The sequence below is a fragment of the Primulina huaijiensis genome, chromosome 8 (genome assembly GCF_012295235.1).
Source record: "Primulina huaijiensis isolate GDHJ02 chromosome 8, ASM1229523v2, whole genome shotgun sequence".
Lineage (NCBI taxonomy): Eukaryota > Viridiplantae > Streptophyta > Magnoliopsida > Lamiales > Gesneriaceae > Primulina > Primulina huaijiensis.
In genome coordinates, this window is record NC_133313.1 from 1,868,439 (window position 1) to 1,895,103 (window position 26,665).

Sequence of the window (26,665 nt, forward strand, 5' to 3'; positions counted from 1 at the left end):
TTTTTAAAAGAAAATAATTAATATAATAGACAAGTGAGTGATGCTCATATGGACAAATTATATTATTCCCTGCACAGGCATATATATATACACACAATGGACAATGGCTCGGGCGGTCTTCATCAAACGACGACGTAATGCTTCAAGACCTGCCGAGCAAGATCAGAAGCCCCACTTTTCTTATAGATCAAGTGCAGATTATAAGCTGCTTCTCTCCGAAGATCGCAGTAGCCTCGACTTTTAGTATCTGTATCTTGATTTTCATCTGGAAGTTTTGGGATGGGCAAGTCGCTCTGATGGATTGCCAAAACCTTTTCATAATAAATAACAGCCAAAGTAACTAGACCAACGTGATGATATGCCCGAGCAATGTTAAACAACGATTCCTGCAATTGAAGTTCAAGGTCACTTTATTGCTCCACACTATGTGAAAGGGGAAAAAAACAACACATAACCGGCTTCAAAATCCTAAATCACCAGAGACAACTGAACAGATAAATACCGATTTTGAGCAAAATGTTATAGACATCATTTGATCTCAAGTCTTAATACAGCCAAACCTGATTATCTTTACAAAGCCGGGCGTTGTTGTGGAGGAAAGCAAGTCCTTGAAGTACAGTCTGGTGCTTGTTTTGGAGTCTGTGGCCTAGAGCTAAGTTTATCAAGGCAGTACCTAAAGAAAATGAAAAGCTTCATTAGAGCATCTCCAGAGTCACTTCAAGCAAAAAGAATACTGGCGTTTAATATCTGGAACTTTCAACGTGATGTTTTCTAGCAAAAGATTTATACCAGCACAGAGGTTGACAAGGGGATCGTCAGGCATCAGTTTATAAGCTTCCAAATATTCTCGAGCAGCTGCTTGATGTTGACTAATCATGGTAAAATGATGCCCGGAAATAAGAATTGGAGGTACAGAATCTTTGTGCTTTGTCCGCATATTATGTAGGAATTTATTGTGCTTCGAGAATCTAATACCAAATCTACAACAGGAAAAAAATAAAAATAAAAAGAGACCAGAGGCAAATCAACAAAAATTATGTGAATGTATAAATCAAAACTTTTTTAATCATGTGCATGGCATGCAAAAGATTCATCACTACAATTAGTTGTAGAGACTAAGTTTCAGTGGGTTCATAGAATGTGCATTCAAGAGTGAATTGAAAGCTCAAAATTAAAACTTGATTGAATCCAATTATGAAAAATTTAAAATGGTCTGAAATCGAAGGATTTTTTTACCAAAGTGGGCTGTGAATTAACTGGGGAGAGGTTTTATGTAGCCTACTCATGTACTTCCACAATGAAAACAACTCATAGCTTGGAATTACTGAGAGCACACAACTGGAAATTATCGTATACAAGCTCGAGAGTCTCATAATGCCTCCAAATAGAGTTTTGCTTCATGGAAGTTTATATTACCAGCCATAAACTCACACTTTATCATGCTGAAATCGATATGTTGCTGGGGTATCTTGTTACATGTCTCACGCTGACTTCACAGTGAAATGTAAAGTGGTTAACAAGCTTAAGAGTTCTCCAACCTAGAAGGCTAACCTTTTCAAAACACCATTAGCTGATTAACATCGTCTATTAGACGCAAATAGATATGTTTTAGCAAAACAACAATAAATGTAGAACAAAGGCATTGTTACCTTGATACTGCTTTGTAGTAGCAACTCCAGGCAGCAAAGCTGTAAGGATGCTGACTCACAAGGTACCGCACGCAATCCCACCCATTTGCAGGATCAGCAAGATTATATGCTATTCCTACAAGTTCAAAGACGAGGAAATGATCTAGAACTTCTAAAAAATTACAATGCACCTATTCCCAAGTAATGACGAAGCCCAGGTCACTACTGAAATAAAAGAACCAAACATGAAGGAAGATCTACAAAAGTAGCTACAGTTATTTCATAATTTCAAGACTTACGAGCTCCAAGAGTTCGAAGCTCCTCCTTCATCCCAGTAGAAAAAGTATTGCATACCACTTTCAAGCAAAGATTGATGATCTCTAATGCATCCCAATACCTTCTCAAGGATGATAATGACTTGCATAACTAAAGAAATTGATTTTACTAAGAAAATTTTAATCACACGACAGAGTTAATGGAAGATCATATATAAAATCAAACTCTAACCAGGGATGAACACATTTAGGAAAATATAAAGAGAAACATGTGGAAGTAATCATGATTAAATAATATAGCACAGCATCAAGTACCACAATCAAATCTAATTCTTATCTTTAATCGGCTCTTCATATATTCTGAATATTTATTTGTTTTCAAGTTCAAATGATTTACCAAATGCCTTATGCTGTCAATATTATCAACGCAAAGGAAATATGTTAGCAGGACCTTCAGTTCCATTCCTGTTTAATATGTATTTCTGTTCTTAAAATATGTCTGTGTTATCAGCAATTTCTTTCAAGCTACTCGATGCCTCGCCCTGCAGGCTAATAAGTAACTGAGATTCACGTCATGTTTACAGATTACAACATCAAATTAAGATTGGCTTTCCATGAAATAGAGAAAAATGGTCTGAAGCCATTTCTTGATTTTATGTTCTCTGAATTGCAGGCAATCTGACAAATAAATACATAATTGCACAAGAGAGATAATATAGGGCAAAACAGCTCTAATTACAAGTTTTTTTCCTTCTTCCTCTCAAGTTCTATCTTATCCTAGTGAACTTGATACAGCCCCAGTAAGTTTTTAGGTCTACCGATATTAAATGCCAACATGATCCAGTAACATTGATACCTGGTGCAGGTTCACTGGAACATGGCTGTTGAAACAGATAGGAGAGACAAAACCAAACTTTGAAAAAATGAGACAAAGGGTCGGTAGAGTGGGAAGAAGATGGTGAATTGGAGGCTTACGTCTAAAATCAGATGATGATGCCCTTCATCTTTTAGAAGATCTGGCAAAGGGGGTTCCGGAAACAATCGCTGAACCAGTTATTAATTGCATCAAAATGAAAAACAGGTGAGTGGGCCATATCTATATAATCCAAAAGGGAACAATTATAATTTAATCAGGTCACAGTTTTGATTCCTTACTGGAGATTCTTCATCCGAATCATCACTCTCCCAATCAATTCCAGCAGCCAACGCTGCAGCCCTTTTTGCTTCCTTTATTGCATCTTTCCTCCGAAGCAATTTCTTTGCCCTGCTGGCTTTAGACCTATTCCAACATTAAAACTATAATCACATAGCAGTAGCTATTTTCTCTGACAGCTTCTATCCTTATAGGAACATTCATTAAATTATTTAACACGCAGTTTAGGGTTGACTCACACTAGCAAAGTATTTTCCAACATCAAGGAGTCAAAGCATGACTAATGCAAAAAAAGATCGCAATTCATTCTTTTTTACTCTTATTGTGTACTCCTGCTGACATAGACACATCTCGAGTCGGTATATAGATTGGATGTCGTCATAGAAGGACGTCGCATCCCAAAGCAAATATATGAAGCATAAACAATTATGAGGCAGCTACTTTTAGTAGGGCTAAGAAAAGCCACGTATAGAATTCAGCCACTAGAGCATACTGAATTCAATTTTTGTAAGCCACAACTAGGCCCACCATAAATTTTGGTCAGGACTTGGGATCAGCACATTGACAAAGGAAAAATTGTAAATTCCCCTTTTTGGCATTTCAGAATCCATATTTAGGAGAATTGCTGCAGACAGAGACAATATCGCCCATGTAAAGGATGGTCTAGTTACACGTCAATAATAATAAACGCCCATGTAAAGGATGGTCTAGTTACACGTCAATAATAATAAACTAACATACAATTGCCAATTAGATTAATAGTGAATTATAGAACTAAACTATAACAAATGAATGTAGATTTACCAAGTATTCTGTCTCATCAATGCCACTATTCCAACTTAAAATGCTGCCTGATACTACGATTTTATTAACATGAAGAAAATTATGTCCCACTGGCAGGTAACTGTAGTCACAACTAGCAAGGATCGAATGATCACTATTATTTACTCCTCTTAAGTAACTAATATACCTATCCATGGATTGATTGATTGGTCAATCGATGGATAGATAGGTAATTAAGGCATAAAACTAGAAATGTGTTCAGCCAAAAAACTCACAAATCTGCAGATGAGGCTACGGGCCTAAATCTGTGAAATACGTGGCCAGTCTGATGATCGTCCAGTACTTTAGCCCTCTCTGAAAGAACACTTCTAGACAATCGTTTCCTGGGCTTAACCTGATTCCAAATGAAGATTTGAAACTCTAAAATTATCATGGTACTACTAAATATTAAATGTGCTCATCAAGAATGGAACACAAATCAACAAATGTAGGGCATAATCGCCACGATGTATCTAATCTAATATGAAGGCTCTGGTTTCGTCGCAGAGAATTAAATAGGATTGAAGGCTCTGGTTCCATCCCACACCTAAGGTCACGAATGAATTTTTTTGTGTCCAAATAAAATTTTATATTTTGTCATTTGCTATGTAATCTTTTTTTATTGGGCAACTTCTAGATGCACAATTCCCTACCAGAAACACAGAGATAAATTAGCATCTTGAGGATGTTTTTGCAATAATGTAACTCTTCACATCCAAACAGAAAAACCTTTTCTCTTGGGAGTGAATAATTTGGAAGAACTGCCATTTGGATCCCTTCAGCTAATGTGACAGTAATTCTGAAATTTCAAGATTTGCAGCAGCATGAAATGTGAACTCTATGAGATCTGAAGTACTTGGTATGCTTGGATTAAGAAAAATAAGATGACTTTTACAATAATCTAATTCATCACAGGTTCTCGACAATAAGTATCAAGCTTAGAAAGTAGAAAGAACCATTGCTGGCGAAGCCTTCAACCGTGTGTAGCAAGGATGGAGAATTGATATATTGATTTACTTTTGTACTACTACTCAGATAATTGAAGGTAGTTCTTTCAAAACATTCATAAATTAACAAACAAGAAACTACTTTATCCACAGAAGTTTCATTTCAAGTCAGCTGACAATGGAAAAAAGAACACAGATGGGTAGAACATAGACCAGAGAGAGGGGATGTAATTTAACGTTACCTTTCGCCGAACTGATTCAAGAACCAAAGTCTCGCGAATTACAGGAAAAATTACATCTACGAAAGCCTCACAAGACCCTTTAGCTTTATAAATTTGAGAAAGCTTTAATTTTATTCTCCCACAATGCCACCATGCTTTAGACACATCTGAATTTGGGGCAAGAGTTGATTCTGAAAATACAACACACCACTTACTAGGAAAGTGATAAATGATAAGATGTCCTATTAAAAAAGGCCAAAAGAGAGAAGTATACCTTCTTCTACCGGAGGTGACAGCACAGAGATTGCTTCATCTTCTCTACCGTCTTCAAGAAGAAGAGATGACAAAGTCAACCGAGCATCAACACCATCATTAAGTTTTTGAATAGCTGAACACAATTTAAATTGATCATATACTTCAGTGAAACAATACAAAAGTAGGGTACAAGATACAACGTGAAGCATAGAAAAGACCAGGCAATTACAAGTTTTAGACTTCGTTATTTGATTCACTTACCTTTGTGATAATATTCAATAGCTTGAGCTCTTTTCTTCAAAGAAACACAACACCTGGCGATTTTCAAATGTAAATAGCCCTAAATTTAAGATGAATTGAATACAAAAAGCCCTTAGTCAGTATCATCCTAGTGCTCTAAGATACTTCTCTGAAGACATTCAGATGCATAAGTTATTGCACTAGCAAAATAATAATAAGCAGCAGCACTAGCAAAAAAATAATAAGAAGCATCATGGTTATGAGCATCAAAACATTGAAGAAACAAGCACTGACAATTTTGTTTGGCTTGATAATATTTTATCAAAAAAAGGTACTAAATATCATGAGAATATTTGATTTCCTTACATTATATTTATTCCCCTCTCCTTCGAACATCATATAGTACTTCAATGCAGATTCATATTGATCAACAGTCATTAGTGAGTCTGCAACGTCCATGATTAACTGAGGGTGAGCAGATGCGTGCTCTGCTTGTAACGCACTGAATAAAGCCTGCGATGCAATTTTGCATGGATCGAGAAAATGTATAGCATTGAATTGATTGGAAAATCAACTTTATCAAGGAAGGACAAGAATAAATAGCAAATACGCGAGTTCTTTATCAAGGAAGGACAAGAATAAATAGCAAATACACGGGTTCTCTGTTCAAACTCCTTTCCTAATTAAAACTATTAGCATGTTTTGTGTTGATTGCAAGCAAATATTTTCTACCAGCACNAAAAAAAAAAAAAAAAAAAAAAAAAAAAAAAAAAAAAAAAAAGTTCAAATTGCATATGACTTATTCAGAAACCAAACACTTCACCATCTCACAGCTCAGGTACTTGACGCAAACATACCTATAGCTTTTCAAAAACCTAGAGAGTGACAAAAGATTAATTTCATTTTTTTTTATAAGAAGCTCAATTTTATTAAAATTTAGTGAAAGTTACACTATAGGCGGATAAGATATCCGCAAAACAAAAGACAGTAAAAAATCATTAATATCAATAAAAACACAATTTCCAATCCCTGACTATTTCCGAAATAGTTAAATGCTTGAATTCCGCTATCTTTGTAGACCATGTTGCCACCATAAGTTTTATTCTCTCCCACACGATATCGCAAAATTTTGCCTCGTCATTGAATATTCTTCTATTCCTCTCTAGTCAAACCGACCAAAACATGCAGTGAATGACCTCATTCTAGAATATCCGACATCTCCTACCATTAGGTAAACCAGGTTCGATCAAAAACATATCCCGCGCCGCTCTCGGAAAAATCCACTCCAACCCTATCTCCCGTAGTACTCAGCACCATATATTCCTCGGATATGCACAATGAATAAGTATATGATCTTGATTCTCATCTTTTTTCCGATAGAGCGTACACCAGTTCGGGCATAATACACAAGTAGGCCATCTCTTTTGTAAGAGATCACAAGTCGGTAATTTTCCTAGCGCCACGATCCAAGAAAAAACTTGAACCTTATGTGGGGTTGGTTCTCACCAGATATTATTAATGAATTAATTTCTCAATCTAAAAAATGCATACAAGTGAATTAAAAATTTAAAAGTCCAGGCACAATCGCAGTCCTACTTGAGATTAAAACCACAAAAGAATCAAGAAAGAAGTTAAATTATATGCAAAAGAATCTGAAATAATGGATAGTGACAAGCTGCATAATACAACATTACAAATGTGATATTGCTCAAAGATTGTTAAAACCACTCCTATTAGGTTATCATTGCAAAAAAACGTCATGTTCATAACTACATCGGAAGTAGTAAATTTTAATTTCATGACTAAGTGTTAGAGATTTTATTCTTGGTAGCATTCAGATATGGATTGAACTAGCAAGGCCATGATTCAGCGTTGGGCCCTATCCGGTTGGTTACTATATGCGACTGTTTTGAGGATTATGAAGATGGCTACTAAGAGACACTCACGGAAGGTCAATCTCAACCTGTCTCAGTCCTGTAACCTGGCAAAGGTCTTACTCTTTCTATATTTTGGGAAAGAATGAGAAAAACTAGTAGAAAATATACCAAACACGAATCCTAACAAACCTAGGAAAATCCTAATGAAGTATAAACTGGAATGATACGTTCTCTGACTTTAAACAGCAGACTCTTGAATAGTAAGTATTAGGGTTGGTTTGTGTAACAACTATTGCAAAGTTGAATTGTTCGATGGAGGTAATAAGATTCATAAGACCACATAAATGCACATGTATGGTTTGTGTTTTGATTCCAAATTAATATAGCCAAAATCTACCTGACTAATTCAGGTGTTTCACCCATCAATAAATGCAGACAAGTTTATTTACGAATATTTCAAAAGTACTTACACGGCTATCACCAATATAAACTGCCCAGATAATTATACTTTGTTGCAATTAAAAGTATCTCCACGTGTCCCTTATATATTAGTGGTTTAAAAATATGACTAAACAAGGAATTATCGGGATAATGTGTTACAATAAGGTAAGATAGTATTAAGAAAGTGGCAATATTAGGCACAGACAAACCTCTGCTTTCTCCATTTGTCTCAGATGAACATGGCAAATTCCAGCCTTGATCATTAAACTTAATGGAATTTCTTTTCCAGCAGAGTGAACCTTCTGTGTATGTTCGATATGGTCAAGAACTTTGGCATACGCATTGCTTTCCATGAGTATTGAAGCTAACATATCTATTAAACTTAGAACAGGATCATCTATGTGATTGTGATTCCTGAGATGGTCCTCCAGAATACAGACTGCTCGCTCATTTTGCCCACATTTTTGGTAAAGCTGAAACAAGAAAGAAAATTCAAGTTCATTTCTGACTTGGAAAACCTCTCACTCATCTGTGATAATATAATATGATAAAAAGGAGTTGAAATCAGTAATAATCTCTACATGATCATTGCTGCTGATAAGAAAAATTTAAGTACTCGTACTTCAGTTGAACTCAAGTAAATAAATTTGCTGTTTCAAAGAGCAAAAAATCAACAATCAAATCAATTCGAACCTCTGTAGCTTTTCTAAGAACTTCAACATTATCAGGATAAAGGCGTGAGATTTGCTCATACGAATCAGCAGCCTTTTGATGCTCTCCAAGCTCAAGAAAGAGAGATGCTCGCTGAAACTGAAGATCAATGTCTTCGGGATCTGCTGTTATAGCTTTGCCAAGACAGTAGTTTGCCTGCTTTTTGTCCCCAAGTTCTCTGCAGGTAATGTAAATCGGAAGTCAACAACTCACTTAATCTGAGAATTTTAACCCAACTTGGGTAAAAGAAAGCACATTCAACAGAACTTTGGATACTAATCATGCAAGCAAACACAATTTGGATACTAATCATGCAAGCAAACACAAATTTTACATTAGGAAGCATATGTATTTAATGTGAACAAATGGATCCAATATTGCTTTATATATGGAATCACAAAATTACTAACCACGACTGTACAAAGGTATCATTTTTTTATATGAAACAAGATTTTATAAGATTAAGAAAGATAATACAAGGAGGCGGATAAGATATCCACAATTAGCAAACAGTAGTCCATACTTTCGTCAAAAACAAACAAGTCTCCAATCTCTGACTATATCGGAAATATTAAAATGACTAAGTCTGCCAACTTTTTTGACCAAGCGACCACTCTAAATCTGATTTTCTCCCACAACTCGTCACAAGAGTCTTCCTCGTCGTTGAATATTCTTATATTCCGCTCCAGCCAAATGGACCAAAACACACAATGGATGATCTCATTCCAAAAAATCTTACACTTCCTGCCATTAGGTAGACCCAAATCTATAAGAAACATATCTCGCGCCGATGACCGATCAAGGAAAAATCCACTCCATCATGAATCATAGAACCCACTTAGAATTGAGTTAAATGTAGACCAAATCCATTTGGGCGACATTTTGTTAGCTCTAATGACTAGTTTAGATTTTACATTTTTTTTTTCATCAAAATGTTTAATGTTCTAATCAACTGCTCACACAGAATATTTTGTTAGCTCTAATGACTAGTTTAGACTATACATATTTTTTTTCATCAAAATGTTTAATGTTCTAATCAACTGTTCACACAGAGATAAGTTGGTAAATTATCCGTCTCTACTTTCTACTTCCCTTCAGAAAAATTCTTATTTCTTCAAAAACAATGCTAAGGCAAAATTATAGCATAAAATTGTAGAAATCTCAAGCCTTTTCAACTGTGGCATAAGGGCGTCAATGCTATCCAAGGTCATCACTTTACTTTGCAATTCATATCAAAGCAACTCTTCCTGGTACATTTTGCATTATTTTCATATTTGATTATGTTTTCACACACGGAGCATCGTAAGTTGAATGCAACATGAAATTCTCAGAATAAAAAGTCTCGGCGTTCATCTCTGCAGGAAAAAGGTTCTTTTGAGACAGTTACATATGAAAATAATCACAAATAATTTTGGACACAAACTGTACAATCAAATGAGCATTTGGTCCTCGTGCATCTTGTTATACAATTATAAAACCTTTATCTTGCAAAGGAAAAAAGCACTCTTCCATTATCATGTTGTTTCTTTTGTCTCAAAAATTACAGGTATCAGCAACAGATCCTGTCTCAACCTAGTAGCAAACAAACAAAATCACAATTGACCCCTCAAGGAGTCTGGAACGCCCCAAGAAAGACTGCAGATGTGATTAGAACTTCTCACCTGAATCTAGCTTATTAATTTGTGGTTCAACCCAATATTTTGCTTAAACTTACAATCATTGAGTTAAAACATTTCGTAATTGAAGATATACTACATATCAACCCTGCTTGTTTGGACCCACATCTCGTTCCATAAAAAAGGAGCCTTCCAGATCTAGCTACATTAAATCTAATCTATTTGGCCTGAAATTTTTTAACAGAATTGGAAAAGGCTTTTTTTTTTTTTTTTTGATAGGAAACTAAAATTTATTAGAATATTTAAAGATTACATGTTAAGTGCGGATGAGTATTCCGCCACAAAGTTACAAGCATCAACGACAATATATGGCCATAAAACTAGTTGCTTTTGTTAGATGTTTGTATATTTTATTGTTAGGGAGTGACTCCCAACTATGGTCCTACATAATCATCGGTTGTGGCCATAAAACTAGTTGCTTTTGTTAGATTCTGATTTATGAAATGTGTGTCAGTTCTTGATTTCACACATTCTTCAATACTCTACAACATAATCTCACGTTTCACTGTGGCGACAACCCATGTCTAGAAAAATCACTCATGGAGCAAAGTATGAAAAATGAAAAAGATTGCATGAATATGACATTATGACTAAAAGCAAATGTGCTACAACATATTTAGTTGGGTATTAAAACTTAGCTGAATAGTGATTGATCATGCAAACAACATTAACGCAAATAAGTGAAGAACAAAATGCAACTTTATAGAACGATGGAAATCCTAATCACAAACATGTAAGCGCAACAAATGGAATAAACAATTAGTTAACCAAAACATTCAGAGGCTGATTGACGAAACTAAGAGAGGGAATCTTACATTGACCAGGTGACAAGGAGTTTCCACAAAGAAGCATCTCTCGGAGTCAAATGTGCTGCAATCATATAGAAATTCAAGGCCTTCTTCCTATCATTCATTGCCTTATAAATAAGTCCAAGCTGATGGTATGGAGCAGACAGATTCGGAGCAAGGCGAATCACTTCTTTCAACACACATATGGCCTACAATATAGAAATATAAGCAGTAATAGAAAACACAAATTGAGTCAATCCGTAGAAATACTCTAGCAATATCAGAAATCACTAATTATCAAGAAAGAGAAGGTATTGTGCTCAACTTAGGAAGATAACTGATTCCTTTTACCTACATACACAAACAAACAATGAACCAAGCAATGGCATTCCATAACAAATGTCATAAAAATGGAAAGAGACAACAAGGACTAAGGATACCGACCCAAACCAGCATCAATACTATTGCATTTAGAACATAAGAAACTAATCAAAAATCCATAAGGTCATTATTGCTTAATTTATAGAGAGCCAACAAAAAATGCTCATAGCCTAGGACATTTACAGAGAACATAAGTTCATTGTTTTAGAAATCCAAAAATTAGCATGCATGATACAGCAGAAACTTCACACATTTCTCAAGAAAATGAAAATCCCAAGTTTACAACTCCAAAAATCAAAACAAAACTGCTACTATTCCATCTTCATTGGCAGAAATTTAATGGGAAAATAACAGTAAGGTCCCATAATGCATTGGAATATGGAAAACTGGTTTACAAAAAGCATCTATTGACAAAATTGGAGACAGATGGTGCAGTGAGAGAGGACATACCTCTTCAAAATGGCCATGTGCATAGTGGAGTGTTGCATCACCAAGTTTTCGAGTCACCTCTGGATTGACTTTGTTCTTTGATCCCTTTTTCCTTCCCCTTTTTTTAGACTGATATCAGTGCCAAATTTGAATGTGTAAATACTCTCATAGAGTAACATATTAATCTTAAGGAAATTTTAACGATACCAAATATACTTCATTTCAATTATGCAACAATGAACTTCAGGCTTCTCTCCAAAAAACATTAAAGAGACACAAAGAAAGAAAGCAACTACAGTAGAACAAATGAAGAAATTATTGCAACATAACACTGGCTCTTGGAGGAAAATATATGAAAGCCTACAATTCGGATTTCAAGTTGAGAATCCAAAAGGGCGCCATGAATTCCCAGTTTATAGTGCAATGGCACAACCAGAAATCATTGTAAACAGTGAGAGGGTAGCGGTACTCAAGTGTATATCCCAACTTTATGATAAGGAACCAAGATCGATCATTCCATTTATGTTAAAACGAAGTTTCAAGAAAATATCACAAGATATCGCTATACAGGGAAATCATAAATTAAAAATGATCGGATACACATATTGAGAAACACACTGGAGTTTAAACTACGTAAGAAACTTATGGATACCTTTGTTGACTTTTTCTTCATTCCAAAGTTGAGGGTCTCCATTATTTCCTCAAAGCTTGCTCCAAGAAACTCCTCCTGCCTAAACCTTTTCGCTGGAATTTCACTAATTTTTTAAACAAGAAAAAAAAATTTATTGATAAACATAGAATTGTGCAATCAAGCAAAGCAAAATGAACTATGTCACAGCTAAAAATATATTACATACCATATTTCGTGATCAAGAGTGCGGCGTTTCTTGGCTGCCAGGATCTCATAGTCATTTTGTATCTGTTCAAGTCGCTGATAGGGCTGAAGTTCAGAGGCATTGTCCTCTTCGACAAATGTCATAGGGTCCATTTCCCCTTGAAACAGGAATGTGCACTCTTCATCATCATCATCAGTGGAATCGCCTTCTTCACAAGCCTCATTGATTTCAACATCTTGTTCTGATTCTAGTTCTGATTCCATAGGGTTTTCAACGACATTAAATTGCGTACTCGTGTCAGGAAATAAAATTGGGTTATTTATAGAGCCGCAATCCATAGTAGAAATTCCCCCAGAGCGCTCACCATGATTCCTCGCATCATAGGCATCCATTGTTGATTTTTTGTCCTCGTGCTCAGCCCCCATTCCGAACTTCAATACCACCACTTCTATTACAAAAACTTAACCACCAAATTCTAATGTATAGCTGACAAGTTTTCTTGTATTACTTGTGCGATGCTCTGTATAAAAATAAAAAACTGTGGTGATGCGGTATCACCTTACCGTAACTGAACAGCAAAGAATGAAGTTTGTTTCAGATAAGTCTCACTTCACATGACATACAGTAAAAACAGGTAAAAAAAATAGAGAATAAATAGAGCAATGGAGTTTGGATATTATGGTTTCAACCTAGCATGTAATTTTAGACTTGGGTGATTTAGGTTCGTCTAGGAAATTAACTTTCCGGAAACCAACTTTACAGGGAGGTACCCCAACTTCAGAAGAAATATGTCAACTCTTCTCACAAAAGGAAAATTAATGAATGATCTCCAATGAATTTGAAAATCTAAACATGATTAAAATCATGCAAATTTTCAATACTAAATACAGGTACTTCGTCATTGCTTCTCCATAACTCCGAAATAAGGAATAATAACAAAGAATCATACAAACTAGAGCAAGAATCAGCAATACCTAGATAAGGTGATTTCCTGCCTTGATTTTGGAGCTAAGTTTCTACATTGTCAACGGTGGTGATGTGTGACAGGTGAAGCGTTAAAACTGAGGCTTGAAAACGAGCAGGGTAAGGCGGCAGCACTATTGCGACGATGACAACCACTGGCAGTAGCAACGCGCCTCAACGGAGAAGGCGGCGGAAAAAGTGTGTCAATTTATGTGAACAGACGGAGAAGATACAATATTGTCTTTATTATTATAAAACGTGTTAATTTTGGATAGATTTGGGCCGATAGCCCAAGTTCAAATATCTTGCCTTATTTTGGCTGAGAAGCCCAGACCCAAAATCATGGTCTACCTGGTTATGAGCAAGGCGATCCATTTGCAGGTGGAATGTAATATTTTAATTAACATAATTTTTTATTAATCTGATAATTTAAGTTAATTCAAGGGTGCAAAACAATATAGTTTTCAAAATATTTATTAAAAAATCATTAAAATTTTATTAAAATTAACTGCAATAATTTTTGTTATTAGATTTGTATTATCACTTTAATTCTTATCATATATGGCAATAAAGATGATCATTAATTACTAATTAGTAGCTCATTATGTCAAGTACTTCATCCCATTGTTGAAATTAATATGTAAAGCAAGGGAATCTTAAATTGTTTCTTTGGCATCGAACGAAAAACATTACTCTAAGTGTTATGCGTAAGTATATAATTACTTACACTCGGCATGCAATACGTGTTTGTACAATCAATTTTAAATCAACAGTGTGTCTAATATCATGGAAAAAATGAGATTTGACGGAATTTAGAATTGAAATATCATCTTAAGTGTTTGGAATGACGGAATTTCAAAATCGAATTGGTATTTGATGATATGACGGAATTTGATGAGATTCGATTTAACTAAATAAAATCCTTATAAAATTGATGAGATTTCATGAGCTATGGAAAATATGAAAGTTGTTTTTACTTATAACTTTGTATATTAATATGTTGGGTTGAGAAACACAAACAATCTTGATTTTGATAATAACAAAATTTGTTCTTGTGTTTCCAACATACATATTTAAATGTGAAGTTGATATTCAAGATAAAAGCTGAAAATCGAATTTAGCCAAACTGAAAATCTGGCAAGCTTCAGTCTACCAATGATATATCCCAGCTCTGTGATGCAAATGACCAGTCGTCAAATGACTGAATAGAAAACTCAATTTGGGACAAGTCGTATTTCACGTCAATTGGGCTAAATCGAATGTTATCTAGGCCAAACTGAATGTTAAAGACCAAACTGATTGCACGAAAACAGCAATCAGTTGGGTATGAGCAGTTGCGGTATTTTGGTCAGTCTGATCAGCTCGTTTATCCAAATGAAACGATTCAGTATGTGTTACGAAGCTAATACAATGATCTACAAATCATATTCACAAATCAAAGTCTGAATTAGAGTGTAAGATAATGATAAATGACGATAAAGATATGAGTTTTGCGCAGACTGAAATCAGCAAAGTTGATTTCAGCAAACCTCATCAATTTGGTTCAGTTGAGCAAGTTCAGTTGAGCATGGTTAGTTGAGCTGATCAGCAAAACTGACAGTTTAGAAGAGGAGCAAAATTGAACCAGTTGAGCAGGAGCCAAACTGAACAAGCTAACCAGGAGCCAAACTAAAAGACCAGTTTAGGATCGGGAAAATGTCCATCAAGGCAGAAATGACCGTTTGAATATCAGAAAAGTACAGAAACTTTTCAAACAGTCGTATTTTGTATCTAACATATATATCATTGTTGGAGCCTATAAATACCACATCTTGAAGATCAAATACATGTTTTGAAAAGGGATTCAAAACATGGACAACCTACATGAAGAAATTTTCTAGAATGAGAGCAAGTTCAAGTGCGAGGATACATTTGAGATAAATACACTGTAATGGATTAAATCCACACACAAAATCATCCACGCATATACATAAGAGTTAAGCTTCTTTTTTCTTTTTAGCCACATATTTCCTTTCCCCAATCCCGGGTAAGTTTAGTTGGGTGAGTCTTCACACAAAGATGTTAAAGATTGTGTTTAAAGTCTTGGCATAAGAGACGTTAAACATTATGTGGATTGTGAGGTTGTGACCTACAATCGAGAGTGTGCTACGAGCTTCAATTAGACAAAAGATAAGTCCTAAGTTGAAATGAATTTGTACAAGGTCTTGTATAAATCAAAGTCTTCTAGTGGATATTTCTCAAGATGAAGAAGGGATGACGTAGGAGTTCTTAATATCCGAACATCCATAAACAAATTCGTGCTTATTTATTTATTTCATTTACTTATCATTTCTAATGTTTTAAAAATGAATTGTTGAAGCATTTTAGGTGTCCTTCAAATACCAAAATATTGCATACCAAATATTTGATAAAATACTTCAACCAAAAATGTTTCTACACATTCAACTTACATATCTTTTAAATGTTTTACCAAAATGTTTAATCGGTTTCACGAAGAATTATTTTGAATGTCTAACTCATGGCTTAATGCTGCATGAACAAATGTACCGTCTGCTTACAAGATAAAACAAAATCTCCCCTTGCCGAAATACACTTTTAAACATGTAGCATTATTTACTGAACCAATAATCATTATATGTCAAAAGGTTCACCCAATAACATTGCATTTTTCTGTTCCTGAAGTTTACGAGGAAACTGTTCAATAAAAGACAACAGATCCCTGATTTTTTCATCATATAAGTACCAACTACTAAGAACTTCTCCAATCGAGCTCTAAATTAACGTAAAAAGCAAGATGGTGTACTTTGTTCCTTCTCTAACACAGCGTTATGTTTGACGCCAAGATAGAGATTTGCTACAGTGTTGCACCGATTTGCTACAGTGTTGCACCAAATTTGGTGCAACACTATAGCAACAGCGTAGCTTTTTTTTTCTTTTTTTTTTGTTTTATTTTTGTAATTCTTTTTTATGTTATTTTACTTAAACTCTAAATATTATATAATTAGTTTTATAATCTAATTTAATTATTAAAATGTATTAAGTAATAAGTTTACGTATTTAAAATAATAATATTAAATATTAAAATTTTTTAAAGTAATTATAAATATATATTTAATTAATATTTTAATTCATTAATATATATAATGAATTTTAATATAGAAATGATTTTAGATATTAGTGATATTTTAATTATTGTGTTTATAAATATTTTGTGAAATAAATTATTTGTTGTTAATAAAATAATAGGGAATATTCCGAAAATATTCTTTTTAGTATAGAGTTTGGAGTTGATGAGTTGGAGATGAATTTTGTATTTGGTGTAGGAATTACACTATTTTAAAGTTAGTGCGACACTAAGATAACGTAATGGGCTGGAGATGGCCTAAGATAGTACATGTTCAACCAATTCCTATCACCTTCACCAACGAACATATTTTTAAATTAAAATTTTCCCTCGAATGCTAAGTTAATTAATTGATAGCATAAAATCATCAATGTAGCATCGTTTACTGAACCATCAGTCATTGGAATGACTCAAGAGGTTCACCCAATAACATTGCAAAATCTTTTATCCCTGACGTATACGAGAGACTTGTTCACAAAAGGCAACAAGTCCCTGCTTTTTTCATCAGGTTAACTTCGTAATCGACCCAATACTCAAATACAAATAATGGACCTCAATTAACAGTGAGTATTCAAAAATCATGACACACAGCTCATGCACACACAAATTTCAAAACTTTAAACAAAGTTGACTTAGAAACAACACAATCCAATTCATAAATCTATACAAAATAAAAAATATGGAAAAAAACCAACCAAAAAAATAGAAACATACCTTGAAATGAACTCGGAGACCAGATCCCCTAGATTTGCAGGCTGCGGATTGACACATAACAAATGAGTAGAAACACTTCCAAGAAAAACCATGATTTAAATCTTGCGACAAAACGAAAAACCGACATTTCGTGGCGTTATCAGGCTCTCTCGAGTACTTCACCTGTCAAGAAATTAATAATGAATAAAATTGAAAGTTAAATATTAAACGATAAACTTGTAGATTGTGTGTTGTAGTCAGCGAGGGAAGGGACCGGTGAAAACGAAGTAAGAGCGAGAGGGTCTTACGTTGATATACCTCGCTTCGAAACCCTGAGATCTAAGTAGGGATGGCAATGGGCCGGGACGGGGGCGGGTTTTCCATTCCTATCCCCATCCCTGAATTTCATCTCCACCCTTATACCCGCCACAATCCCCGCTTTTTCGTGTTCGGAGAATCCCCAAACCCGAAACTTCGGAGATCAACTTATCATCCCCGTTTCAAAAATATTAATATGACAAGACGATGACGGATTCGGAGATTTTCTCAAACCAAAACTTATTATTATCTATTATTATTAGAGATAATATTAATATTAATATCAATATCCATATTAAAAATAATAATATTATTATATTATTAATACTAATAATACTATTATTTTATTATTGATATTATTTTCGGGGCGGGTTCGGGGATTTCGGGGATGGGGATAGTAATCTCATACCCGCCCCGATCTACATCGGGGATTTAAAAAAATCCTGGAACCCGAACCCGAACCCGAAAAAATCAAGGTTCCCCATCCCCGTTTCGATTTTCCCCGCGGGGCCCCAAACTCGTGGAAAAAGTTGTCATCTCTAATCTAAGTGGGTCATAATGGGCTGCGCAGGAGCAATAATTATTTTTATTGAAGTTCCAGACATGGGCCTGCAGATTATTCTTTAAAAAAAAAAAACTAACAAAAAAATATTCTAAAAAAATAGTAATAATAACAAAAATTTGACGACAATTAATTAAAATATCCAAATTTAAAATGAATGATTTATAGTTATTTAATTATGTTATTGTGAATTTGGAGGGTAACATATATTTTAGAAGTGAATAATTTTTTTAAATTCACATATATTTTTATTAGGGAATGCAAAAAATCAAGAAAACAGGTAACAAAATTTCATTGATCATTAGTATGGTTACCTGTTGTTTAGAATATAGTTTCTTATTTTGAAACAAAATTTGATGCAAAAAAAAAAACGTTAATTTATTCGAATTTCAAAATGTTTGAAGTTCAAAGTTTATGTTATATTCGAAGTGCGTGCTATTATTTATCTCGTTCAAAATGAGAAAAAAAGGAAAGAAAATGAAATATAGATTAATTAAATTGACTGTTTTAAATAAAACAATCATAAAATAATATGTAGATATATTGATTAAATTATAAATATATATTTGATGGAATAACATGTTTATTATAAATAAATAATAAGGAGAATTCTAATAATATTTTTCAGTGTAAAGTTTGAATGTATGCATTGGACATAATTTATTTGCTTGGTATAAAATATGTTCCATCATCTGTCACTTTACTCTTAGGGAGTGTTTGGTAGGGGTGATAAGGTGGGTTTATTTTTTTAACCCACCTTATCCCTCGTTTGGTACGCATGATTATTTAACCAAGTCAATCTCTCCTATGAATGATTAGGTTATATTAGGTAGGTTAAAATAATACATCCCCTATGATTATTTATCTCACTCTTAATCCATCATATTTTTTCAATTTTATCATTCTCCTAAATTCAAACTCACCACCACTTCCTTCCACCGACCGTCCACCGGCAACCCCCGCCAAAGGCTGACCACCGCCGCCTCCGTCTCCGGCCGACCGCCGTCGCCGCCGCCTCTGCCGTACCGCCGTCGTTGGAGTGGAAGAAGAAAAAAAAAGAAAAGGCAATTTTGTCATTTCATCAAAAAATTCAAAATTATCCCACACTTAAAAATCATACTAAACATAATACAATTTTACATTATATATTACATTTCTATCACAATCATTTCTTTTATCATTTACATACTAATCATTAGTTTATTTTATCCTCCAAACCAAACGTAGCCTTATAAAGCAAGAGGGATAGATAAAAATTGTTTTTTTTTTTTTTTTGCATTTGAAAGTTGATTTACAAAAATAACCCACAACTATTCACTAAAATCTCCAAAAAAAAGGGTAAATTTTTTAATTAATTTTTTATCCCACGTTTCTCCCTCTCTCCAATATAGGAAATTATTTTCAGATTTTTCTTTTGAAATTAAATGGTTAAGCATATTTCCCGCTCTTTATCTTTTTCCCAACTTTTCACGGTTTCGCCTGTTACATAAATAATTTATTTTGATGATATAACTAAAAATAATTGGGTAAATTGGGGATAAATCTCTAAACCCAAAATCGAATTTATCCTAACTCTCTATACCTAAAAAACTTTCTTTAAACTCCTTAATATAATAAAAACGACAAAAATACACTTATATGTATTAACTCAATGATTGATTTTCCTGGGCAATAAATGGTATCAGATCTGAGGTAAAAAAAAAAGTAAAAAATTATTTCAAACATACAAATTTATTATTACTGTGTAATTAAATATTTGAGGAGGATAATTTTATCAAATAACATGAATCTGAACCCAGGTTTGAGAATAATTCTTTGTGTGATTTATTCCATAACTTTGAAATATTTGAAACATGAAGATTTAACTCAGGTTAGATACCAAGAACAAAACGGAACTTATCAGAATTTTAAGGTAAACCTATGATTCAAAACAATAGGTTTGAAACAAGCTTTTCGAGTGAAGACTGGTATATCATAAACGAAAAATAAGAACGACGAACAACATGAAGAAAAATGCAATTATGTGCAAGATCTAGCTGGAAGAGGTCATCGCAGGAACAAAAACTTCTGAGCAAGAGATCGAGGAAATGGAGGTAAGTTTAACCAAAGAAATTTTAATTTGGATTCCTATTGCTGAATTTGTATTAAATAAAAGGGCCACAACACCACATATTGCTGCAACAAATGCAAAATTTGTAGAAATTTAAATCATGCCGAAAAGGGCTATTGGTGCTAGGGGTGTTCATTATTCGGATATAACCGAAAAAACCGACCGAATTTTGTAATTCGGTTTTTTTGGATCGGTTTTTCGGTTCGGTTTTGGATTTATTTTTTGAAATATTCGATTTTCCGGTTCGGTTTCGGTTTTTATGTATTGAAAACCGAAATAACCGAACCGGCCGCATTTTATGTTATATTATTATTTAGTCCCTAGTGTTTCCAGCTTTTATAGATTTTAGTCCAAAACTTTTATATTTATAATATAATTTATTTCCATATCTAACATTTAAAACACTTAGCCGGCCCTAGCAGAAAAGGAGCGCTTTCTCCCTCACAGAAAATCAGCACTTTCTCCCTCTTCTCTTGAGTCTTGACTGTGTTGTTCGTTGTTCGTTGATTTTCAGTTTTCAGGTACTTTTTACGATTTCTCGAATTTTTATGTTTCTTTTTTTTTTTGAGATGGTGAAGTGGATGATCTTCCTTGTGTGTGTTGGTTGTACGTTCTGGGTTTGAGCCCTCCTGTGTGTATGTCAAGATTTGTTGTTTAGGTGTTTTTTTCCGGTGGGCATGTAGTTTCGAACTTGGGATGAAGTTTCTTAACCCATTTTTATTAATAGCTCAGGAACGAGAGAGTGAGGGCCGAGGGGAAAACAAATTCAATTATCAGTTACTGTTTTTGTAATTTGTCTATTTACTTAATGGAATTTGAGTTTCAACCGATTTGTATGTGTGGGTGCACAAATTGAAGGCGTCACAGCCAGGTGTTAATTTCCAGAAGCTTGCGGGGCTCAAAAATTGTGCTATATTGAAAATCATTGTATCTTCCATAGTTTTTAATCCTCTTGATGTTAAATGTTCATTTATCTAAGAGGGATTTAACACCCGATGAACATTTGTTTTGCATTTGATGAATTGGTTTTCGGGAAAATTGTTTCCAACTTTTTCCGGAGTTTCGTTGGGATTTTAATTGGATCTGGTGTATGAATTTGGCGAATATGCGGTGTTGTATGCGGTTTGCATATGTGAATGATAATTCTTGTTCATCTGTATAACTTCTTTTTTTGCGTATATGTGATTTTGTAATTTTTTGGGTGTAGTTTTGAATTTGAATAATGGACAGCTTGTTAATTAAATAAGGTTACTTTCTGTGTAAATTTAGCATGTATGCTGTTGTTTATCCTTATTTTCTAAAATTTTACCTTTGTTGGATTTTTTCATTTGTTCTTATTTTAATCTTCATATTATGTTTATTGTATTATTAGATGGCTGAAATTGATGGTACACTCGGTGAAAGTAGAAATTCAAATAACGAGCCACCTATTGATTCTTCTGCAAAAACCACTGAAGATTCAAAGAAGAGAAAAACCGTAAAGCCTAGATCAATTGTGTGGGAACATTTTGAAAGGTATGTTGATTGTGATGGGAATAAAAGAGCAAGGTGTCTTTATTGTAGTTCAAACTATGATGCTGATTCAAATGCCAATGGAACATCTTCTTTAAATAATCATTTGAGAAAGTGTACGCAAAATCCTCATAATGCTGGGACTAAACAAGCCAAATTAAGATTTCAAGAAAATTCAAAAGATGGTGAAAATTCAGTTAATATTTGTAGATTTGATCAAGAAGCATGTAGAAAATCATTAGCTCAGATGATAATTATGGACGAACAACCTTTTAGTCTTGTTGAAAGAGAAGGGTTCAAGAATTTTACTAATTTAATACAACCTCTATTTCGAATTCCTTCCCGTGCTACAATAACGAGAGATTGCTTTGAACTTTTCTTGGAAGAAAAGAAAAAACTTAAGTTTTTTCAAAGACACACATCAAAGAGTTTGTCTCACAACAGATACATGGACTTCAATACAGCAAATCAATTATATGTGTCTCACAGCTCATTTTATTGATAAAGATTGGAAACTGCACAAGAAGATCTTGAATTTTTGTCCAATTAGTAGTCATAAAGGTGATGATATAGCAATTGCAATCACTAAGTGTTTGATTGATTGGGGTTTGGACAAAGTGTTCACTGTTACAGTTGATAATGCTAGTTCAAATGATACGGCAGTGAAAGAACTTTCAAAACAATTAAGCAAATGGGGAACTAATTTCATGGATGGTAGTCACCTTCATGTTAGATGTGTTGCTCACATAATCAATCTTATTGTTCAAGATGGATTGAAAGAAGTTGGCGATTCTGTGAAACGTGTGAGACAAGCTTTGAGATACATTAGGCAATCTTCTGCAAAGATGAAACGATTCAAAGATTGTTGTGAAATTGAAAAAACAGAGAGTAAAAAATCATTGTGTTTGGATGTCCCTACTAGGTGGAATTCGACCTATTTGATGTTGAATACAGCACAAGAATTTGAGAATGCCTTTGTGAGATATGGTTTTCTTGATCCTGGATTGTTGGATAATCTTCTTAATCACACTTGTGAAGATGGAAATATTGTGGATGCTTTTGTTAATGATGACTGGAAGAAAATAAGACACATGGTAAAGTTTCTTGAAACTTTTTACGAACTTACCTTAAGTGTATCGGGGTCATCATATGTTACTTCAAATGTTCACTTTCATGAAATTGGTGAAGTTGCTTGCATTTTGAAAATGTTAGTGGATAGTGATGATACTGATTTGAGTTGTATGGCGGAGAAGATGAAAGCTGTAAGGCCCTGTAATTAATTATCCAGTAATTTTGGCATAATTAGAATAATTATTGAGCTATAAATTAAAATAATTATTTATGCCAAATAATTTCAATAAGTGTGTTAAAAATATGTATTTTAAAATATCGGAGAATTTAACGATATAAAATACATATAGAGTTTAAATAACGCACGAGAGCAAAATAAATACAGACCGAGATAGATGGGCTTGAGTTATTATTTTAGTAACCAAATACACAAGATATATATATATATATATACACATATACATACACACAATTTACCAAATAAAAGAAGGAAGAACCGAGAAAGGGAAGAGAAAGAAAGAAACTTTCCCAAACCCAAATTTTCGCCACCCTTGGAGCAGCTGCGGGAAAATCGCGATAACTCCTCCGTCCCTCGTCCAAATCTCAATCGGTCTGAAGGGGTGTCTTCCTAACATCCTAGGCTTCGATTCAAGTTAGAAATCGCGAAGTTTGAGCAAGGATTCGGGTAGATCGAAGCTGCTGTTCTGGTGCTCTGTTTCTGCGCGAATTCTTCAGATTTTTGGGTGTGAGTTTTTGTGTTGCTGTGATTTTTGTAATTTGAATTTGTAGAAATGACCTAAAAAGAACGTGTAGCTCTGTTTGTTAGCTTTCTTTAGCCTCTCGAATCATTAAATTTGGATAAGAAACGTAATTGATATGATTTTTCTACCAAAATGTGTCGAATCGAATTCTGCAAGTGTGCTGTGCAGAACAACTACTGTAATTCGGGTTTATGACATATAAGCACTCGGATTCTGGGTTTTTGGTTAAAATAAAAGTTGTAGTTCTATGTGTTGTCTTTGTAATGATATAAGATTCGTTAAATTTCATTAAGAATTGAGCAAGTTATGGTGGTTTTTCTGAAACTGCTCAGTAGGAGAATTCTGTCCGAAAATCTGTTGAGTGGCAGTGTATTCTTGATAATTCTGGCATTAATCTACTCAGATTCTGGAATTGGTTTATTCTAGAAAAAGTTAGATATTCAAGTTATCTTTCATTTCCAATTGGCGGATATTGATTTGAGTTAATATTGAGTAAGATACAAATTTTATGCTCTATTGTGCCAAATCGGATATTGGTATGGAAGGTAGTTTTCATGATCGACTTATTGTGATTTGTTTAGGTCGAGAGGTTTGAAGAGAAGTTTCCAAGTTGTTATAGGTATGTTACAGCTCGATAACATACAACGGTAAAACATAAATTATGTTTGATTGTCATTCTGTGTTACATGGATTGTGTTTATGAATTGCTGACTGTTATAAATTGTTAAATGCCTTCGTTGTGATCTATGTTTATTATTATGACATATTATTGGCATTTATCATCGGGCATACAGTTATGACATTCTTGTTGAGGCCTATTGTTCTTGTTAGCCCATTGTTGATATCCGTTGTTATCTGGCACTGTTGTTTATCTCGGGATCATTGTGTGGCTGATAGGCCTATACACATGAAACCGTAGATTTGATTTGCCACTTCCGTGGGTAGAGCAGCCTGTTGATGAGAGCTCCGGGATGATTTCATCTGGTTCGTTCTGTTGTGCCATCCTGTTATAGCGTATCAGCTGTATGGAGGCCGAGTCAGGGGCGTTATTCAGCACAGCTTGGCATACCTCGCATACTTGGCAGGGCGGTTTAGCTGCATGACGATGTAGCTCCCCTGTGTTGTTGCTCGAGCATTATTCCAGTTGTTATCGTACCGTTTGTTGGCTCCTGTTATCCCGGTTATTCGTTGAGCCTTTCATGCATTGCATATTACATTTTATTATATCATTATGCATGATTTATGAATATTGTTGTTATTGTTGAACTGTTTCATACCAGAATCCTAACCTCAGTTGTTTACTGGGGGGCTGCTGTGGTTGCTATTGGGCACCATGGTAGATCTCCCGAGTCGTTTTGCAGCATCAGGCCGAGGTTCCGCCAGTGGAACTCGCGATTGAGGTTGGATTGCTTGGTTCTGTCAGTGGAGATTCCCAGTTAGTCTATATGTATGTCTTGAGGTTGTTTCAGTTTTGTATTGTAGTTTGTTTGCCGGGGAGATGCCCCGTGTATCTGTAATGATATTTGGTTGTTTTTGTGATGTTCTGAGTCGGCCTTATGATTCTTATGATCTGGTGAGTATGTGGTAAGTTGTAATTTCTGTTTAGTCCTGGCCAGTGCGGCTATAGGTTGTTGACTTTGGTTTTTGTTTCATGGCTCTTGTTGGAGTATATTTTGATATAAAATGCTGCTTGAGTTTTTCGGGATGTCCTGCTTACAGGGAGGTCATGCCGAAATTTTTCTAGGCCCTGGGGTCCGTTTTAAAGTATTTTTAAACCATTTCCGCTGCAGTATTAAATCAAACCATTATTGTTTGATCATTAATTGTCGTTAGAGTAAATGGGCCTCACATCTTGGTATCAGAGCGTAAACTGGGATACGCTCGAACTAGAGTCTAGGACACTTGAGTCTTTGCACTAAAATGGTTGTTGCGCCTGTGTATGCTACTTGACAACATGCTTATGTGATATATGATTTGTTTACTTTCATTCTAATAGTTTTGGTGTTTATCGTATAGAATGGAGGGTGGTGGAGAAATTCCTGTTGATGAGATTCCTCTAGCTCGAGGTCGAGGTCGTAGACGTGGTAGACCTCGTGTCCATGTTGTTGATGATACTTTTGTTGAGCAAGCGGCTGATCATCTAGACCAGCTTAGGATGGATGAGTTAGTTGCGCGTTTCCATTCTATGCATCCACCTCGATTTAGTGGTTCTGAGGGAGTTGAGAAAGCAGAATTGTGGATTTCTGAGATTGAGTAATTGTTTGATTTGATTGAGTATCCTCCAGAGTGTCGATTGAGATTAGCTGTGCATCAGTTGAAAGATCGTGCCAAAATGTGGTGGTCTACTACATTGATGACTTTAGATGCTCAGAGGATTGTTCCATCGTGGGATATATTCAAGCTGAAGTTTAAGGAAAGTTATTGTCCTCCATCATGCTACAGTTCTAAGGCTTCTGAGTTTCATAACCTGAAACAAGGCGATATGTCAGTTGTGGAGTATGCAGATACTTTTTATGCTATGCTGAGATATGCTCCTCATGTTGCTGCGAGTCAGGTTGCTGTCGTCGAAAGTTTCATTGAAGGATTGAACGATCATCTGCACCCTTTTGTTTCTACCGGTAAGCCACTGAATTATCTTGAAGCAGTGGAAATAGCAAAAAAGACTGAAGCTAGTCTTAAGAGAAGTGGCAATCGAGCTCCTACCCAACATCATCATTCGGGAAGGCAACAGTTCAATCAATCTGGTTCTACATCTCTTCGTCCACGTGGGAAGCAATTTAAGAAGCCTGGTTCTAGTTCTTCGAGTTCGGGGAGTTTAGGGAACCTTGGGGGATATCGTTATAGTGGACCTTACTGTGATCACTGTGGAGG

General features: G+C 34.8%; 1 protein-coding gene, 1 long non-coding RNA gene and 2 other non-coding genes across 11 annotated transcripts; 1 reads left to right on the plus strand and 3 right to left on the minus strand.

Moving 5' to 3' along the window:
- Positions 1-107: 107 nt before the first annotated feature.
- Positions 108-17,756, minus strand: LOC140982647 (uncharacterized). Of its 8 annotated transcripts, XM_073449269.1 has the most exons (21): positions 17,607-17,756; positions 17,482-17,522; positions 13,045-13,200; positions 12,702-12,933; positions 12,497-12,599; positions 11,866-11,973; positions 11,062-11,243; positions 8,553-8,748; positions 8,069-8,332; positions 5,908-6,054; positions 5,563-5,641; positions 5,321-5,434; positions 5,068-5,237; positions 4,115-4,233; positions 3,057-3,182; positions 2,879-2,951; positions 1,928-2,054; positions 1,650-1,764; positions 790-980; positions 561-673; positions 108-386 (listed from the first exon to the last, which is right to left on the minus strand). In XM_073449269.1, the coding sequence occupies exons 3-21, from the start codon at positions 13,103-13,105 to the stop codon at positions 123-125; spliced, it is 2,784 nt and encodes a 927-aa protein (XP_073305370.1). In that variant the 5' UTR covers positions 13,106-13,200; positions 17,482-17,522; positions 17,607-17,756; the 3' UTR covers positions 108-122. The 8 variants fall into 8 exon arrangements, 7 of the variants coding, with proteins under 7 accessions (XP_073305370.1, XP_073305366.1, XP_073305369.1 ...); XM_073449265.1 differs by having other exon boundaries at positions 12,702-13,200; XM_073449268.1 differs by lacking the exons at positions 17,482-17,522; positions 17,607-17,756 and adding an exon at positions 13,655-13,865.
- On the minus strand, positions 16,243-16,372 carry LOC140983678 (small nucleolar RNA snoR74). The gene has a single exon (XR_012176471.1). It is a non-coding gene; the product is annotated as a small nucleolar RNA snoR74 (small nucleolar RNA).
- Positions 17,136-17,269, minus strand: LOC140983676 (small nucleolar RNA snoR74). The gene has a single exon (XR_012176469.1). It is a non-coding gene; the product is annotated as a small nucleolar RNA snoR74 (small nucleolar RNA).
- Positions 17,757-23,529: 5,773 nt separating the features above from the next.
- On the plus strand, positions 23,530-25,490 carry LOC140983310 (uncharacterized). The gene is made up of 3 exons (XR_012176407.1): positions 23,530-23,776; positions 24,376-24,413; positions 25,135-25,490. It is a non-coding gene; the product is annotated as an uncharacterized lncRNA (long non-coding RNA).
- Positions 25,491-26,665: the final 1,175 nt, after the last annotated feature.